At 43.4% G+C, this 20,785-nt stretch overlaps 1 protein-coding gene across 1 annotated transcript; it reads left to right on the top strand.

The window, feature by feature from the left end:
- Positions 1–11,965: 11,965 nt before the first annotated feature.
- Positions 11,966–14,526, top strand: LOC310796734 (protein odr-4 homolog; the record flags this gene model as incomplete). Its single annotated transcript, XM_083658970.1, is given in 7 exon segments — positions 11,966–12,036; positions 12,038–12,062; positions 13,308–13,424; positions 13,505–13,597; positions 13,854–13,960; positions 14,128–14,164; positions 14,416–14,526. Coding segments are annotated over 7 exon segments (561 nt in total).
- Positions 14,527–20,785: the final 6,259 nt, after the last annotated feature.

Here is a 20,785-nt window from a genome sequence, read left to right as displayed (position 1 = left end):
ACCGCGGACACTGTGTGCACTGTAAAAAAAAACACAGGTGGTGTTGTGTTATGTTGTTTTGTTGAAATGTTAATAAATGGGAGCTTCCTCAAACAGCCATCTCTTTCCCGACAATCCCCTCTGTGCACGAACCCTTACATATGGTAATTAAACATTAAAACACAATAAAAAAAACATTAAAACACCTGCGGCTTATAGTCCGGTGCGGCTTATATATGTAACAAACAGGCAATTTTGCTGCTGCGGCTTATACTCCGGTGCGGCTTATAGTGCGGAAATTACGGTAGTTATGGCTATGAACAGGCGACATTCTTATACCCCCCGCCCGGGTGAGTAGCATGGACATTACATTTTAAGTATTATGCTATTAAAAATGGAATCAACTGTCAAACACGGAATATTGCAGAATTTTCCATATTTTGGCTGAAATTCATAAAAGTAGGCCTAATTATCAAAATAAAAAGTAGATCTAATTATCGTAGTAACCTAAATGATTTCATAATTGTAAAATAGGCCTAGAGAAATGATTCAGTTTTAGATTGGGGTGTTTTGAGAGGGCGGTTGGTCTTGCGTGGGACCCTTACTGCACCTCACAACTTAGTTTTCACCTTGAGAAACATGTCTGAGAGAGCCAAGTCGTCAAAAAAAGAAAAAATATCGCTCCTAACCCCTAAATTAAAATTAAAATGGAAAAAACGGAATTTGTGAAAAAAGAAAATGGAATTTGAAAAAAAGAAAAACAGATTTCATATGGCTCTAGCAGCATCTAGCCATATGACAGTCTGTGTGAGTGTGTTTATGTGCTCTGTGTGTGGCTGTGGCCTGAGGGCTCATCCTCCTATCATTTATTATCATTGACTCCTTTCTTGTTCCATGACAATAGATAGAGCGGGGGGATTATGGAACGTGCCATGTTCACTGATGTCATGTCACTCTGTGGTGTACACTCTGTTAAAACAAATCACAGGTCTCACAGGTTGTCATGTAAAACTCAACAAATAGCTGTTTGGGCCTGGTAGTCATTTCTGAAAATATTTTATAATCATAACACTTGATTAGTTAAGTCTAGTGAAATGTCTAGTGACCAAGATCAACATATCAAGCAGATACCAAGAATGAAGAATGTTTGCTGTCAAAACTGCATTTTCTTTGGCATTCCATGACCTATTTCTCTCTCTCTCTCACCCCATCTCTCTCCCCCGTTTCCCCACATCCTCATCACCTATCTCCTATCCCTTTTCACCCCCCCCCCCTCTCTCTCTCTCTCACTCTCTCTCCATCTGTATCCTGTCCACCCCCACCCCTGACCAGCCCATTGATCAGCAAAATGAGCAGTGGAGGGGCAGTGGAGAGCATGAAGCCTGCCAAGGTAGGGCACCTTTTCAATACAGGTACAAGTTTTGATGCGTTGGATGGCTTAATTCCTGACAATCTCCCGTCCTCTCCTCTCCAAGGTTGGCTCTGTAGTGAAGGTGATAGGGAAGGGGCAGCGCGGCACCGTTGCCTTCGTTGGTGCCACCCTCTTTGCCACGGGCAAATGGGTGGGCATCATCCTGGACGAGGCCAAGGGCAAGAATGACGGCTCCATGCAGGGCCGACGCTACTTCACCTGCGAGGAGAACCACGGGATCTTTGTCAGACAGTCCCAGGCAAGTGAAGTGAATGTGTTGTGGCATAAAGAAAACGCTTTATATGGATACACACACACTATGGTTGGGCCACATAGTATACATCCCCCATCATATATATATATATCACTGATCCCCAGTGTTTCACATTAATGATAAGTTTGATGATTTCAATTGAAAAGTACCTAAATTAAATTAGTTTGCATTGTGTTTGAGAAGTGGCATATTTATAAGCTTATGTAGGTTATCAAACCACTAAGTACAGAGAAGAAGAAATCTCATTACTATAATAAGGCGAGGGCTCCACAATTGCGCATGCGGGGAGTGGGCGATGTGAGCGGGCGATGTGAGCGGGCGCGAGCGAGGCACGCTATAAGCGCTATAAGCTCAGGAGAGTGCGATATTTCTAGTAAGAATGACTTGTCCTGACTTACTTATTGGACTTAACAGAGCTAAACTATCAACATTTTAGAGCCCGGTGTGCTGATAATGTCTTTAACTCATTGAGTGCCAGCCACTTTTGGAGAACGGACGCTCCCAGTGCCAGAGTTTCAGAGCGTTTTCAGTGATTTCTCGAGGCCCACAGAATATTGTGTGATATTACTATGTAAACACCGAACACGCACAAAGAACGATGAGACTCTCTTCTATCATCTGCAAAAAAAAGTTTATTGATCCCATTTTCCGTTCTTTAGTTATGAGCCGGAGAAGATACCGTAGGCTGTTTTGAGCAAAACGACACTTTTCAAATTAGAAGCTGAGTTATTCCGCCTTTTGTGAAATGCAGCATTTCAAGCACATTCACTGAGTCTGAAGATAATATTTTCTGATGTAGTGACGTGGTGTAGTTGTGTGGTGCCTGCGTGCCCCACCCCCCTCAGCTGCAAACTCCTCCCCACACTAACACACAGCCTAAACCAGTCTATTTTCGGAGCGCTCCGTTTTTTTGCGCCGGCTCCCAGCGGGTCACGGAAATGCCAAACCGGACTGCAGGGAAAGGTTTGGCCCTTCGGCGTCGGGTGCTGCCTTTCTGGCGGCTAATCGTGTGAAGAAACTATGCAGACAGACAGACAGAGGCAGAGGGGCTCAGTTGTGTGCGCGGATTGACTGCTGTTCGCAGCAAACGTCAGCTGCAGTCAGAGCCATCTATATGGCTCTGGCTGCAGCATGAGCGGTTTCTCTTTGATCACGGGGGTTTTTCCTGCTGTTTTCCGGACCTTTCTGTAATCTGGAGAGCACTAAACCAATTGACGAACATACTCGTCCTTGGCACTCAATGAGTTAATGTTAGTTTAACACGTTCAGTGCCAGCGACGCCATATGGCGTCATTAGAAATTTACCGTACAGTGCCAGCGACGCCAAATGGCGTCATAACTCCAAATTGTTTTTTTGACGGGGGGGTGTCGATCTAAGCTTCTTACGTCGCCTCTAACAATATTGTAGCTATTGGAGGTCGATAACCTATTTTACAAACCCATTAGGTGGCGACAGCACTCTCCTGATCAGAGAAAAAGGAGCCAAACACACAGAAATAGTCACTGGGCAAAATGAGGAAATCGCATCGCATCCGTCCGTATGCATCGACGTGCCTCCATAAACGAGCACAACGCCAGCTGTGCCCCCAGCAGCAGCATCCGCTGTCACAACTGAGCACTTCCATGTACGCTGCAACAGCACATTCACATAATCAGCATTATTATTCCGAACTGGAAGCATGCCAGCCCGTGACAAACACACGCGGAACCAAAAAGCTGAATGTCGCGCACCATTCACTGTGTGTGCGCAGCAAACTCAGCAGAGACTGAGAGCCACCAGACACATAAGACACACCCAGGAGGCGTGTGCAGTTGAGGGGGGGGGGGGGGGAGCACGGAGAGCAGCAGAGCAGCATACACTTCACCCAGACAGACCCAGACATCAGAAAATTAGCTTCAGAGTCAGAGATGTGCTTGAAATGTTTAATTTCACAAAAGGCTCGTTATCTCAGCTCGTAGAAAAAAAGGTATGTTTTTCGTTCAATCAAGCTATCTTCTCCGGCTCATAACTAAAGAACGGAAAATGGGATCAATAAACTTTTTTTTGCAGGTGATAGAAGAGAGTCTCATCGTTATTTGTGCGTGTTCAGTGTTTACATAGTAATTATTAAAAAAATTATATGACTGTTTTAAAATGCATTGCGGCCTATGTGGCACAGCAAGCAACCTTTTGCCCAAGGGCCGTGGCACTGAAAGTGTTAAGTTCTAACAGTTGGTTAACTTTTGTCGCATGATTTGGAGCTTACTCGCAAAATATTGTGATCCACATTGTTGGCAATGTTGCTTTGTAGATGATGCAGTTCCACCCTGTGATCAAAGCAGGACTTTTTAGGGCTTTATACTAGGGATGGGCATCGAATTTCGAATTTTCGAATAATCGTTGTTATTATCAAGGTCGACTTTTATTATTGAAATTCGAAATTCGAATTTTTTTTTTTTTTTTTTTTTTTTTGAGTGAAATGTTGCATTGTCTCCCCTGATTCTAAGTACCGGTATAGTCAAATCGCTATAAGCATTTTAAGCAAGGTTTATGGAAAAATGAATGGCGGATGAAATCCCATGAAGAGGGAGAGGGGGTGACTTTGGCACCCCTTTGGCACTCAGACCTGAGCCTACTAAATATTTAATGAACCACAACCACTCATGATTGTCAAAACTGTTTTTTATTTTCGAAAATGTCAATGTAAAAAAAATTAAAAATGTAAAAAAAAAAAAAAATTTTTTTTTTTTTTTTTTTTTTTACATTTTTTATTTTATTTTCGAAATTCGAATTAAATTCGAATTTGGCCAGCGAATTTCGAATAGTGTTTTTGCTAGAAATGCCCATCCCTACTTTATACAGTAGTGGGTGTTCTTTTACCAGGGCAGCTATCTATACTTGTCCTACACCACAGTAAAAACCCTTAGGCTACGTTCACACAGCCATCCTTAGTGCTTGAATCTAATCTTTTCCCCCCTAAGTGACTCAGATCAGTCTTTTTCATGACTGTGTGAACAGTACAAGTCACATTGAAAGTGACTTTTTTAAAGACGACCTGGGCTAGTGGGAAAAGATTAGATTCAAGCGCTAAGGATGGCTGTGTGAACGTAGCCTTTCAAACGTGGTAAAACATCAGATTCGAATCTGATGTTTTTGAAAGTGACTCCGGTGTGAACAGACATCTGGCCCATATCTGACTTAATGCGTCAATGTGACTTCTTCTTCTTCTGTTGAGTTTTATGGCAGTTGGCATCCTTACATGGTGCATTACCGCCACCTACTGTATTGCTAAAACTATAGTGCAAATACAATATCAATAAAAACTGTCCACCCAAAATGCGCCCATTCACACCAATATCCATACTGTGGCCCAGACCAGTCGTCTAGGCCGAAGCGAACGCTTCCTTCAGCGTTTTCGTCAAGTCATCTCCCGAAATGTCTTCAATATCCAAAGATTTCCTGGCAGCGTCCACCACTTCAATGTGACTTTTACGTCATTCCAGAGCGACATTCGTCACTATTCTGCGCTGGCGGGAGGAGGGAGGGGGAGGACCAACACGCGGGCATTGAAATTAAACCGTGAACAACAGATGAAACAACATCGTCAGCTACCGCCATGTTTACTGCTGTCTTCTTCCGGGTTTATGTAGAACAGCAGTGCGCTGCGTGTGACGTTATTGTTGTTGTTCTGTGCATGCGGGTCACTTCATGTCCGTGATCTGTTCACACTGGAGTCTGATATGGGCCACTTTTAAAAAGTCTGTGTGAACAGCCACACATAAAAATCACATGTGAGCATCAAGTCAGATTCAAGCACTAAGGATGGCTGTAGCCATAGTGTCTTGCAGTAGCCTACATTTTAAATCACCCAATATCAAGGCAATTTAAATCTGCAAAAAAAATGGCAAGGGAATTTCCACCAGCAAAGGATGGAATGGTCACCTCCTTTCTGTTTGTCCAGTCACCAATAATCAAACATACATACTGTCATTCTTATGAAAAAAGTGAATGCTGTTGTAGCATGTCATGTCAGACCATGTTGTTTTCTGTCCCCTGACAGCACAGTCAGTTCAACTGCTCCAAACAAATAGAATCACATGATGAATATTTCCTTGTTCCTGCTAAGTTCCATGTTTTCTCCTCTTGTCTGTGTGTTGTCCTGACCACACCCTGCCTCTCTCTGTCTCTACACATCCAGGTGGTGGGAGAAGGCTCCAGTGCCACCTCACCAGACACTCCTGACTCCACCACATCCAAGATACCCAAGCAGAAAGGTGGGCAAAGAACACACAGCTGTGGGGCAGATTGGATCAAACAGATTGGATTTTGTTCTGATTGTCTGGAACTCCTGCTTTTGAACTAGGGGTGCACCGATCACGTTTTTTGCCACCGATCACCGATTGCCGATCGCCTATGGGAAATATCTGCCCAACCGATCATCGACCGATGACCGATTACCGATCACCGATATATAAACTCCTCAAAAAAAGTTTGGAAACGTTATTTTAGGTGGATTATTTCTCCCTTTTAATAATACCAATTGACATTGTATTTTATATCGTTGGAAAGCCTGATTAGTGATAGGGCTTTAAAAAAAAAAAAAAAGTAATGAAAAAATTGCCGATCGCATATTTGAGGTCAATATCGGCCGATACAGATTGCTTGCCGATCGATCGGTTCACCCCTATTTTGAACCATATATGCATAATGAATGATGAATGAATTAAAAGACTGATGTTTGAATGGTAACCTTACTCTGTGTGAACAATGAATAGGCTCTCAGATCAGATCTCACTCAAAAGAGATAATGTGATTTTCTAATAATAATAATAATAATAGTAATAATACTTAATTTCCCCTCAGACATTCACGAGACTCTAAAAACATCCAAACAGGTAAGCAAGCATAAATAGTTTTTGCTTTTAATTTTTCGTCCTCTGAGAATCTAGTAATCTCCTGTTCTTTGTATTTGAAGATGGTTGGATTTCTGTGGATCTGTGGATGTATAGATTTGTGATTTATGGTTTGCAGTGCACTACTTCACTGTTTGCATGTCCATATATTTAGACCTGTTAGGTAAATTACTGACACTCTTTAATTTAGTGAGTAATGGTAAATGTTTGCTCTTTCTAGGGCAGTTGAGGCGAGGCCAATCAATCCAACAGCAGTAACTAGGCTAAATCCATTTCAAATAGAAGTCATGTGACCCTGGACTTGTTTCCATCAATATTTCCCGTTGTTTCTCCTTCGCTCTGTGTTTCTGAGCCGAGGTGCTGGGTTTCAGATTTCTCATTATATCTCCACTTCTCAACTTTGTCCCTCTTTCTCCCCTCCAGTAGGTGGCAGACTGACATTATTTTTCTCTTTAGCTTCTCACCTGTTGATTTGTCTGCTCTTTTCTTCTGAACCTCTTTGCAGACACCTGTGAACATTAAGAAGGTAGAAGTACTCAAATTCAGCACATTTGCCTTTGTCAATGTTCATCGCACTTGAGTTTAAACATATCTTTTGTATTTTAAGCGGCAGATTGATGTGATTACTTTTGCACGGGACGTGAAGACATCACTCGTGTTTCACAGATAAATGTCATTTCACCATCGGGGGCCTGTGCTACGACGCCAGATTAGTGGCTTAGCATGGTAACTTCAGCTTTAACCCTGGGTTTTCCATCCTACGACGCTAGTTCACTTCTTACGGCTAACCTTCTCCGGAGCAGGTTAAGTTCAGCGGGTCGGATCAAAATGCATGAAAGACCCACCTTCTGACCAATTAGCTCTCTGGAAAGAGCGAGTCACCATTCATAATAAGATCCACATATGAAAAGTAGATTGCATTCAAATGAGAATCACAAAAGATTTTTTTAAACCATTAACGACGACTCCTAAGAAGTGTTGTTCGCAGGGCAATGTTTACAGACCAGTAGTATCACATACCCCCTCCCCCCCATTATAAGCATGTAGGCTACTTATTGACCATAAGTGACAGTGGATCTGTCCATATTGCATTGTGATTGGCTAGTTGTTACAAACACCTCCTCTTTCGTGGGCACAAGCTCAGAGCTGGATAGGGAAGTCCTAAATTGACAGATAACCACCGTCGTGTGATCGTTTAGCGCGATTGCCATTGTCTGGTTAAGTCAATCCAGATCAAGGGAACACATCCTGGATCTGTTTCTCTCAATAGCTAGTACAGTACTAGAGTCACCAGGGATTGTTTAATACTATGAATTCAAATGGCTTCAAAGCTGTGATAGTGGCTGTAGAGAGTAGAGACTAACAATGAGGATGTTTCTTGTGTGCTGCTAACCTGTTCCCTTGCTTCTCCACTGGACGTGTGTGTGTGTGTGTGTGTGTGCGCGCATGTGCGTGCGTGCGCATGTGCGTGCGTGCCTGTGTGTGTGCGCCTGTCCTGTCCTTTCTGCAACTCATCCCCTCTCCTCCAGTCACTCTGGCAAGGTGAGCTCGTCTACAGCAGACAGACCTGCAGGGAGCTCAAAGAGCTACATGCCAACCAGACTCAAAACCCCAGTTAACATGAAATGTTTCCAATTATTATGACAGAAAATCAGCTTTACTTACCTGCAATACATTCTGTGTTACTCTCCTATTTTGAGGGTGTTGAAGTACTTGGCAAGTTAAATCAAGAGCACCTCTCCAAATATTACAAGTCTTTTCAAAGGTTGTATTATGTTTTCTCTCTCAGTAGGATAAGAAGCACATACTTGAAATGCTCGCCTGTCAACTCAGCAGATCGCCCTTCAATCATCTCTCAAACGTCTAACTCCAGTAGACAGGGCCAGGGAAGATAGATTATTGGATACTAGACATAACACGAGTATGACAGGACAAGAACCTAGTGTCGATACAGTCAATTTGTAGATTGTGGAATGTGTCAAGTTGGTGTAGTAAATTACCAAAAGTTGCCAACAACATGGCTTTCCAATGTACTATATTGTTTTCATATTAATTGCCTTGCTTTTAAGTTGATATATATATATTCATATGAACCATGCAGTCATGTTTCAAAGCTTTAAATCAGGGGTGCCCAAATTCTTTCCCATGAAGGGCCAAAACTCAATCTGGGTGGAGGGCCGAGGGCCAAAAATAAACGTTGTGGAATTACATTAAAATGTATTGTGTTTTATAGAAAATTAACATTCTAAATCTAAAATAACATTTCAATATAATAATCTACTTTTTATCTGTTTGGTAATTGTAATAATTTGCAATTGGTTATATATATTTAAAAAAACATCTGCATTTGTGGGGAGCTTAAACATTTAATCAGTAAACACCCAGTTAAAAACAGTTTTATTTTCCACCTTTTCTAATCAAGAGAGAAATTTGACTTAATTCACAACTTGGAAAATCCTCAAGGTACTTTGAAAATCAGCTTTATTGTCCATCTTTTGTTTTATTGTCCATCTTTTGTAAACAATTTGCCATGACAATTTGCAGGGATGCAATCTCAGGAGTGAACACAGTATCCGCAGCCACATTCAGACACTGTTTCACAAAGTCACCACATGAAAAAGCTCGTCCACCCTTTGCAATCAGTGCAGATATCTGATAACTTGCCCGAGTTGCATTCTGGATAAAAAATCGGGAGGGAACAAAAAAAAAAAAAAAATCCAAATTCGTGGCGGGCCAAAACAGAGCCAAACTTGGCCCGCGGGCCCCAAATTGGTCAGCACTGCTTTAAATGATGCTAGCCCACACAATGCAAAGTCAAGAAAAAGTTGCAATAAATATGAAACCTTGTTTATTTACAGAATGCGAGTGATTAGGATGCATGAGCAGTATTTATATTAGTATGATGTCATTAGCAGCATACAACCTTTATTCATAAATCTCAGTGGTTGTAGCATTGTGGTGCACAAGCTCAGCGGCTGAGCTGAACTTTGAACATATTCATGAATATACCATGAATGTAATAACTGCGATGGGAGACACATTATTGCCATATTCTGAGATACATTCTCGTTGTTCTCCTTGAAAATCAACATGTGAGCAGGTGGTATTTTTTGTGTGCTTTTTATGAATTAATATGCAAATGATCAGTGGATGATGGCTGGTGAAACTGACCAGGCAGGGAATTCACATTTATGAGTATATGAAAACACTCAGTTCCATTCTGTAATGTCCAGCTAACCCTACTGTTAAATTGTATGAATATCTTCTTATGACGATAACAGTGGAACACGCCAGGTCGTCTCATCTCGGCCACCTCCCTCCCTCTTGCTACGTTCCTCCGGCCGCTCCCCCTCGCTGCTCATGGTACGCTCCGTCAGCTCACAGTACTTCACCTGTCCTGTCGTCACTGGGAGTGGTGAAACGTTTGCTCACTGAAAACCGGTCACTGGGGTGATGTTTGGTCCTGAAAGGCACATGAAGTTATGAGGATTATTGTATTTTTACCACATAAAAACTAGCACAAATTCACAAGATTTTAATCTGCCTAGAATGGGATCTTCACTCTTCTTCTGGTTTCATCACAGTTCTTCTTCTGGTGTTGGTTGTATGTTGGCATTGGCATTCACAATGTTTGGTAGTACTCCAGTCCATAATGAAAACGCCTGTCGGATTATCTATAGTAAGCTGTAGGCTGTTCTCTTGTTTATTCCTCTTTTTTCTTTCCTCTCCATTCCCACACATTCCTGCCTCTGTCAGCAGACACTCCGGCTCAGCCTCTCCCCCTCTCTGTCCAGCGGTGATGTCAGCGAGGCGGGCTTGTCCTCCCAGGGTGCACTGGGGCCCCCCGTCGTGCCTCAGCCCGGCGGGTCACCTGCGCCGATGGCAACCCGAGCAAGGTGTCTTTATTATTATAGTGTTTTTGTGCACAGTGCATTTGAAAGTATGATTGGTGTCATTGAAAACAGGATATATCTTGTTTTTCGTTGAGTGTATGTTTTCTATGAACCAGTGAGATACCGTCAAAAGCTGAGCTACTGGGACAGTGTGTTTCTGATTTTCTGCTGCCTTTAATATGGTAACCATATTGCCCATCACCTTCTGATTACAGGTCTTTATTGGCCTATTTATTAAACCATTGGTTTAATAGGCCAATAAAGACCTGTTGATGTATGTCACAAGCCACTGTTGACTCTATGTTACACTTCATTTATTTTTTAATTTGTCATCACGTGCATTGTCTTAATGCACCTGTTGTCATTGTGTGACCAGGTGGAACCTGCCATGTCCAAGCAGGTAGTTATCATCTAATGGCTGCATGCATGCTGACGCTATCTGGCACCATTGTTGACTAACGAACTCTTCAATCATGGAGGCCCCAGCCAGCACTACTCCTCAGTACTTCATCATGTGCTTTTGTAATGTCTCCACACAGTGCTTGGTTTGACTGAATGTCATGGTCATGATGCATGCTTTTACATTTGGAGGCAATGGACTTGGGCAATGTTGACTGCCACCAGTGTGTGAGCAGGAAATAGCTTCTTCCTTCACTACTGCATTGCACTTCCTGCTTCTTTTGACAGAGGGTGCTGTTGAGGCCCTCTCTTAAAAGGTTTTAAGCCACATAATGGATTAAAATGGACAAAAATTCACAGTAATCACAATTCTGGGTTTTTGGGTCTCCATTAAATAAATGAAAACAAGTCATGGTAATCAGAGCCAGCCTTCTTTGTGACAAGATTGTCTCGTTCAATCATACAATCAGACTGATTGCATGTCTTCCTCGAAATGTCCGTAGGCTATTATTAAATGATGTATTAATTGTATTCCTGACAGGACAGGTGAAGTTCATATGCGTATCATCTGAAGTCTCTGTGATAGTAATAGCAAGTTGTGACGGTCTTTGATCTTCTATCTCCAAATTCCTGATAGATAGCCTAAATAAATAAATGAATAACATTCTCCTTCTCTCTCCTGATCCCTCCCTCTTACTTTCTTTCTCTCTCCTCGCACGGCGCACACCCGAGGTAGCCTACAATGTAGGTCTAACAAAACACATTCTTAGAATCATATAGCCTATAAAACCTCTGGGAATTGTTTTCCATCCCGGGAGGCTATTAGCCTACCAGAGTGTCCAGGAGGCTTGGCAATACAATTTGAACCGTTTGATTTGGCAAACGACCCAGAGGTGTGAATACACCCTGGAAATGTCATAGGCTACTTCTGCAGTGTCTACTGTATATAGAGAGGACACAGTAAGCTAAGTCGTGTGTGTGTGTGTGTGTGTCTGTGTGGGTGGGGGGGGGGGGGGGGTGTTGTTGGGACCTGTGCATGTGCCTGTGGGGGGGAGGGCTCTCTCTCTCTCTCTCTCTCTCTCTCTCTCTCTCTCTGTCTCTCTCTCTTCAGTCAGTATGGGTCATGGTTACATAGCAGAAGATGCTGTGGAGGGCTATCTGTCCAAACTGTGCACCAGGAGTAGTTCCAGTCACAGGCCTGCTCATCGGCCAGGTATAAGGCTCCTTCATCAACACAGAGGCTAATCTAACATCCTTTTTTGTAAACTATCTTTTGCTCTCTTGGGCGTGTTCATTAGGCCATTCTGGATGAGATTCACAGCTATCAGACAAACAGTCAAACAGCAGCAGGTTGTAATTTATAACCAGGCTGCATCCTGGACACCTAACACACAAAATAACACAATACTGTTAACCTTCTTATGCTCTGCCCCCAAATTGGCTAAACATGTCTCTTGAGTTGTGTCTAGCCTTCATGTCATGTGATATCATGCACTGCTGAATCTGATATATCATGTCATCTGGTGGAGTCACATTATAATCTGATATATCATGTGATCTGGTGGAGTCACATTATAATCTGATATATCATGTCATCTGGTGGAGTCACATTATAATCTGATATATCATGTGATCTGGTGGAGTCACATTATAATCTGATATATCATGTCATCTGGTGGAGTCACATTATAATCTGATATATCATGTCATCTGGTGGAGTCACATTATAATCTGATATATCATGTGATCTGGTGGAGTCACATTATAATCTGATATATCATGTCATCTGGTGGAGTCACATTATAATCTGATATATCATGTGATCTGGTGGAGTCACATTATAATCTGATATATCATGTCATCTGGTGGAGTCACATTATAATCTGATATATCATGTGATCTGGTGGAGTCACATTATAATCTGATATATCATGTGATCTGGTGGAGTCACATTATAATCTGATATATCATGTCATCTGGTGGAGTCACATTATAATCTGATATATCATGTGATCTGGTGGAGTCACATTATAATCTGATATATCATGTGATCTGGTGGAGTCACATTATAATCTGATATATCATGTGATCTGGTGGAGTCACATTATAATCTGATATATCATGTGATCTGGTGGAGTCACATTATAATCTGATATATCATGTCATCTGGTGGAGTCACATTATAATCTGATATATCATGTGATCTGGTGGAGTCACATTATAATCTGATATATCATGTGATCTGGTGGAGTCACATTATAATCTGATATATCATGTCATCTGGTGGAGTCACATTATAATCTGATATATCATGTCATCTGGTGGAGTCACATTATAATCTGATATATCATGTCATCTGGTGGAGTCACATTATAATCTGATATATCATGTGATCTGGTGGAGTCACATTATTTGATGCTAATCACTGCCACCCCCCCAAACTCTGTCTCCACAACAGAGCTCTGCCCAGAGGGATTTTGTTGTCATGGCAACCCGGACCCCCCAAATGGATGAGTCTACTGCAGCAGCTGGAAGCTCATTGGACAAGGACTGGGTCACTGAGCACGCCCGGCAGGTAGCCACATAGGGACAGGTCAATAATAACAAAGTCATTCTCCCAGCACGGTGTGATGATGAGTTGCTGTGTGCTTCTAGGTGTCCAGGATGCTGCCTGGAGGTCTGTGTGTACTAGGAGTCTTCATCATCACTGATACCGATGCCAAAGACACACTGAACACACTCCAAAAGGTCAGATTCATACAAGGACACAAACGCTTGGAGGATACTTTCATCATATTGGGTAAAGTTTTGGACATTTATAGGCTACATGCAGGTCTAAGGGCTATGCTAAATTAATTTATTAATACAATAAACAAGACTACACCCCTAGACACATTCGCTGACCAGTGACGACTGAGATGAAGTTGGCCCCCAGGCGCCGTGAGGAAAAAAAAGCTCCCCACCACTCATTCACTTAAGTGTGTGTGTGTGTGTGTGTGTGTAGCTGGTTTTTGCAGTGGAACAACTGATCTCCGGGGATCGCCTGTGGAGCCCCGTGGACGACGACGTCACAGATCGCATCACGCTGCACGTCAACCCCAAAACCAGGAAGTATCCTTCTCCACAGCCATCTGATTGGATCATATAGCCCCCAATAGATGGATGGATAGAGATGAAGGGATACGACCGATATGCTCTAGCATCAAAGTATTATACATGGTACAGAATACACAGGAAATGATGAGTTTTTGTGGCTGTTCCTTAACTCACCATGTCACAACCATCTGCAGAACCTTTGATGTCAGAGACCCCAAGGTTAGTTTACATAGCATGCTGTCAGAAAGTATTCAACCTCTTTTCAGTGACACTCCAAATCAGGTTAAGGTTTTGAATGTCCTTAAGATTTCTCCAATTAAGTGTAATTAAGTGGTTATGCCCACCTGTTGTTCCAATCTATACCTTTTAGATCATCTGTTTATTTCCAATGCATGATACACAAATAGCTGAATAAGATGTAATGTAATCATCTGGCTGTAAGTTAACGAGATTGTGATTGGCTGTTTCAGAGCACGGCCAAGCCTGCTGATTGGAAGTACGAGTCCGGTGTGTGTTCCTCCTGGATTATGGTGTCATGTTGTCTAGATTTGGACATGATGTTGGCACTGCCAGAGGACTGAACCAGCACAGAAAGCATGGAGAAATGTCTCATGGTTAGCACGCAGGCACGCACGCACGCACACACACACACAGTATGATATTCCTACTCTGCTCCCTTTTACTTTTACATTGTGACCGTATAGTGTACATTGATTGGAGTTGGTCCCTGGTTGCTGCTCCTAGTTCTAGGAAGCTTCCTAGTAGAGGATGGGTCAAATGCAGAGGATGAATTTCCCCATGGGGATAAATAAAGGATAACTTAACTTATAACAATATCCACTACACTCTTATCATATACAAATATATTCTTGCATTTAAACAAAAGCATACATATCACTGACTCTAAATGCTCAGTTTTACACAACAATATTTTTGCTTTACTACCACCTTTTTGGTTCCCAAAAAATGCAAGCATGTACTGTAGATTCAAGATTCAAGATTTTTATTGTCACTCCGTAGTACAAGTATCACGTGTGAAATTCTTGTGCTGTAGGCTCCTTTACAACATAGTGCAAAAAATAAAATAGAAGATATATAAATAAAAAACAAGAGGCAACGGGCAATAGAGCAGTAAGACACGCCACAGACAGTGGCGTATTCACTGCCCATAGTACTGTAACTAACACATGCAAGTCTTAGCAGTCTTCACAAAAGGATTTTCACCCAATTAACTGGTGATTTACATAGCATATACCGTAATACAGCACTTTTAACACATGTTAACATACCTGTAATAGTAGGACAACCACAATCGGTAGGCACTTTAATTAGAACATAAGAATTCAGATAAATTATCGTTGTTGGTCCCAAATTAAACAGAAATTGAAATGTATACATTAATTATTCATGAATCATTCATACTGTTACTCTTACACACATGCAAAGATGCACACAGTTAGAAAACCCATACAGACATTCAATTCAGCAGCTTGACTGGAACTGTTCTCAGGTCAGGTCTTTTGTTTCAGGAGGGACTGAAAGCGTGGGCGCACCAGATTGAGGACGGAGTTTGATTGATGGCAAGAGGCTGCCGGTTGACAAAGAGATCACAGCAGGCCAGGTGAAGGACTCCTGTCACCTAATGATCTAAATCAATATGAAACTGAATCTAAACAATACAACTCGTTCTCTGATTGGAGGGAGGACAGGAGGGAGAATCTAACTCTGGCTTTTCTCTGCAGAGGAGGAACGTGAAACAGACTCTCACTGCTCAGCTGCTCGTCACACCGGTAAAACACACACACACACACACACACACACACACACACACACACACACACACACACACTAGTGTTTTATAAAGGCAACCTGGTCGATGTCACCTCAGCAAGGAAAGACATTGGCTCCAATGTGAATGCTGCAGTACATGTCACAGGGTTCCTACGCAGGTCTGGAAAGTCTGGAAAACTATTCAAGATGAATTTGATCATTTCCAACTATTGAATAGATTGGTGATTTGAAGAAAAAAAAAGTCTGCAAAAGCTTGTGGTTCACGTCTGATACTCAGATAATTATGGTAAAATCGGGCTTCTCTAGTCCAGTGGTTCTCAACCTTTTTGAACCGTGACTCCCAAAAAACTTTAGGCTGGGGTTCGCGACCCCCCCTCCCGCCGCAACCCAACCCAATGACATTGCGCACGCTTTACACACTGATTTCACTCGCTCACTAAACTCGTTTTTATAGTTTATATAGCTTTATAATACATTAAACCATTGGTATGGGAGATTTCATCATCATGGGAGAAAAGTAATTTATTTTCTTTTTTCTCTTTTGACAATCATCCTGCAATCATCCTCCCGTGACCCCCTGGGAGGGGGGGGGGGGAGAACCACTGCTGTAGTCTACCAACCACTCAAAGCGCTTTAGTGCTGACATTCACACACACACCCATGACGGCAAGCTACGACGCAGGGTGCTGCGCAACCATCGGGAGCAATTTGGGGTTCAGTATCTTGCCTAAGGTCACTTTGACAAGTGGACTGGAGGAACCGGGAATCGAACCACCGATGATCGGCGGACCGACCTCCTCGTTAGTGGACGGCCCGCTCTACCTCCTGAGCCACAGCCGCTCCACAGCGTTGAGGTTGTTGTAGAGCCACTTTGAGTCCACAGTTGATGTTGATGTGAAGAATAATGCTCAGAGGGATGCTCGTATTTACCCGGCCACTGCATTATATCAAATCAATTCACCAAAATCAAAACCAGTCAAGAACATGGTTAGAACACAGGGTCTGCCTGGAAAAATATGGAACTTTTAAAATGGAAAACCGTGTAGGAACTAGAGAGCTGCGCGGGCCTGAAATCTCGGCCCGAGCCCCCCCCGGCCCGTGACATGCAGGCCCGTGCCCGACCCGGCCTGGATGAGTCATGAAAGTAATTGGCCCGAGCCCGTTGCGAGGCCCGACATCAATATCACGATATGACAACACATCTCTCTCTCTCCCTCTCTGTGCATGCTGCCGTGCTGCTGAACTCGTTGGTCCAAAACGTTGCTAGACTGTGTTGCCTATAAAGACAACCACCGCAGCTTTCTCTCTGTCTCTCTCTCCCCCTCTCACACACGCTACCGTGGCCTATCAAAATCCAGACATATTGTCTCGAGAAAGAGAACGTTAGATCGTTTAATTGCCAACAGCAACAATGCCCACAAACTGAAACATTATGTCACTCAAGCATATCGAAATTAAAACAGCAGACTTAAGCTGTGTTCACACCAAGATATTTATTTTTCGCTCTGTCGCTTGATTCAACCCTTTGGAATCGCTCTGTCGCTCTGTTTAAATCGCTCGTCAACAGGCACATGAATTGACGGAGATGTGGGGGCTATAACGTTACGCAATGTCATGATATTTGTCCACTACGAGCCACCATCATTGTTTACAAGCTAAAGCCTATCAGTGTGCTCCTAATGCGAGCTCCATACCGGTAGGACAGACTTCACTTCATGTCAGCTGTCAGCCTGTCAATCAGCTGTCAATGCGGTTTGTTGCCACAGAATAAACCAGCGGTTTGTTCCAAGCCAGTGTGATCCTTGACTCGCTCTCACACGGCAGCCAATCAGCGTTGAACAGCGAGCGACTGATGCCAGCGTAATTTCGCTCGAGTTGGGATATTTCATCTCGAGCGACGAGCGTATTTTCTCCCTATCGCTCTGTCTCTGTTGCTCGGACGCCCAGCGATATTTCTCCCAGGCGAATATACGCTCAATCGTTCGTTTGCATTGACTTTTTATGTAAACTCGACGCCAGCAAAAAACTTTAATAGGTCGGTGTGAACGCAGCTTTAGATTCACATGTCCTCTTACTCCCTGATGAAGGCTCCTGTGTGAGCAGAAACATGTTGGTGTGTTTTTTAATCTATAGCCATGTTTAAGATAAAGGCTTTTTAACATTTTCTACTAAAAAGACCAGTGTTCCTGTGGGATTTTTTTAAGGTTTGCTCGCTTCCACTCTCCACAAAAGGTTTTTTCTTGCGGGAGACAAACTTTATTTTTCTATAAGACACAGCACCTATCCGGACGAGCCTAGGACCACTCTGGAACCTGAAGCGCAGCAGCCAGTGTCCGTTCTGCTTTTCTACTCCAGCCTGGGCCAATAACAGGACCTGTTATTGCCCGGGACAAGAGTAAGTACTCACTAGGCTCTTTCACACACAGATCGTGGCAAAAAAGCAGTTTAGGAGTCCCGCAAAGCCCGCAGCCTCGCCACAGAAATTGCTTTCACACAGAGCCAAGAAGCACGGCCACATTCCCGTGCTGCAGTGTACTTTCAGGTGAAATCCCCTGCTCCCGGATTGAAAGGCAAGCACCACTCGCATGGTGGGCGGACTCGCCTTAATATCAAAACGCATGCATCTGCTCCTCAGACCAACTCGCCACAGACGGCTATTCACCTTATTCTTTGCTCACACATGGACGCTTCCGCATTACGTCATTTCGTAATAGTATTTCCGTTTTGACTTGCCAAAAACCCCGCAGGCAAAATGGCCGCGCACACTCCCCTCCTAAAGTGGCAAAATTACTCCCCCATAAACTAACATATCTTGGCCAATACGTATGTAACATACAAAATAAAACAACCCGTAATATCTTAATTTTATGTAGAATGCAGAGGACATGTAACTGTTTAGTTAAACTTGCATTCCAGGAATATTGTGCTCTAAAGATGACGTTAGTGGAGTCGAGGCTGTTGCGTCCTGAAACCCACATAACCTATGTGTGGTTTGGCGTAACCTACGTATGTGCGAGATAGAAACGTTATGAATATAGCCACGTTACAAACAACAAACTAACGCTGGTGATCCGTATGGAAACAGTGTTACTCAAAATGGTTAAAAGTTATATCAATTTGGGAGGTACGGTGGTGCAGTGGTAAGCACTATCGCCTCACAGCTCGAAGGTCGTGGGTTCGATTCCCACCTGGGACGAGGTGAACGCTGAAGGAATGCGTGCCCGTCCGCATGTCCTCGAGTGCCCACCGCCCGGGTGGGGTCGGCAAAAGGGCCTTTCTGTGTGGAGTTTGCATGTTCTCCCCGTGCCTCCCGGGGGTTTCCTTCACATAGGAACCCCCTTCACAAAAACATGCAATATCCTGGTTGCTAATGTGGTTCCTCCTCTGGTCGTTAAGGGCGCCTGTTCAGAGGGAGGGGAACTGGTTGGAATAGCGTGAACCTCCCACGTGCTATGTCCTACCGGTGAAGCTTCCTCTGTCAGGTGAAAAGAAGCGGCTGGCTGACTGCCCATGTCTCGGAGGAAGCAGTGAGCCAGTCTCGGCTCTCCCCAGATCGGCAGAGGATGGAGTAGCAACCAGGATTGAGAAATCAAAGCTATTTTCACACATGAACTCCGGATCAGGTGAGGGTTGCCCCCCACTGAGCCTGCCCCGGATGATATGTGAAGTGTACCCTTTCACACATGAGGCATGTTGCTTTCACACATGAGTAGCACCTCCGCAGAGTTTGTAAAGTAGAGAGGGGGCGGGCGGCGGGGGTGGGGGAATTTGGGCATGACCACACGAGTTGTGAAAACGAAAAATACATAATGGGCATTAACTGCCTAACGTTCACGGCATATAATCGTTTGCGCATAACGTTAGTAAGTAATTAATTAAACAACCCTACAACTCACGCCCAGATGCATCGATTTCATCGAGTCGCAAGCACTACAAACAAAACAGGTCTTTGCTATGTTCAGTCCTAAAATGCATCCAACCTACTAGAATTATACAGAATACAGGAAGCTAGACGTTTTTACCTTCAAAATAAAATAAATGTTGTATTACTTAGTAACAAAAAATCAGAATGTCGACTCACTACGGGTTAAAATTGACTTTTCGAAGGGAGCAGATATTCTTCCAGTTTATCTCCGTTCTGTATCTTTCGAAACACACACAAAAAACATTACACGTGCATTTACTTTATTTAATTGCCATTATTGCGAAGGTTATACCCGGAAGTTTTCGTTATATACTGCCTGACTTGACGCTACTTGGAATTTGCGGTTCTGCCATTGAATCTTCACAAACGCTGTGTACACGTTAAATCAAAGACATGAACGCAACCAGATCCAGATACCCTACCTAGCGATGTCCAATACTGGGAAGCGGGACGACCCTCGCGTCCAAAAATGCTTATTAAATGTGTGTGCTGTGCGAAGCAGACATGAAATCAGATCAGAGCCATGAGCCTTTCAATCCAGCAATCCAGCAACATGTTGGCTGTCGCACACGGAGCAGTTTTGAGCTTCATTTGGAAACCAAATGGCATGTGTTTTTTGCTCGCTCATTCACATCGACTATTTATATAATAATAATCTGTCACGATCGTCTCTGTCCTCATGCACTCACGAGCTGACTACTTCACGGAGCTCTGGAGGGGGGGGGGGGGGGGGGGATCCACTCCTGCGACTACGGCTGGGGCTACACTTCCCTCCGGATAGGACGAGGATCCACGGGAGCGCGCATGAGCCACATGCACACATTCACACATGACAGCCATCCGGATAGCCTCTAGATAACTCCTGAATTCCAGACATGTGTGAAAGCAGCTCAAGTGAGCACTAATGGGGGATAAAATGGGATAAAAAAATCGGGGGGGGAAAAAAAAAAGTTATATCAATTTGGTCATTCAGTGGCACTTTACTGCCATATAACATAACTAACTAGCGGCTAATATTAGCCACATAAGGCAACTAGCGCTGAACCGGAAGAACAAATATGTTTGCGTTGAACGCGGAAGAGAGAAAAAGTGGGTGTGGTGAATAAGGTGAATAGCCCTCTGAA

This window comes from Poromitra crassiceps, assembly GCF_964638095.1.
Source record: "Poromitra crassiceps genome assembly, chromosome: 23".
NCBI classification, from domain to species: domain Eukaryota; kingdom Metazoa; phylum Chordata; class Actinopteri; order Beryciformes; family Melamphaidae; genus Poromitra; species Poromitra crassiceps.
The sequence above is the reverse complement of the archived record's forward strand: the minus strand, read 5'-3'. Positions and strand labels throughout refer to the sequence as shown.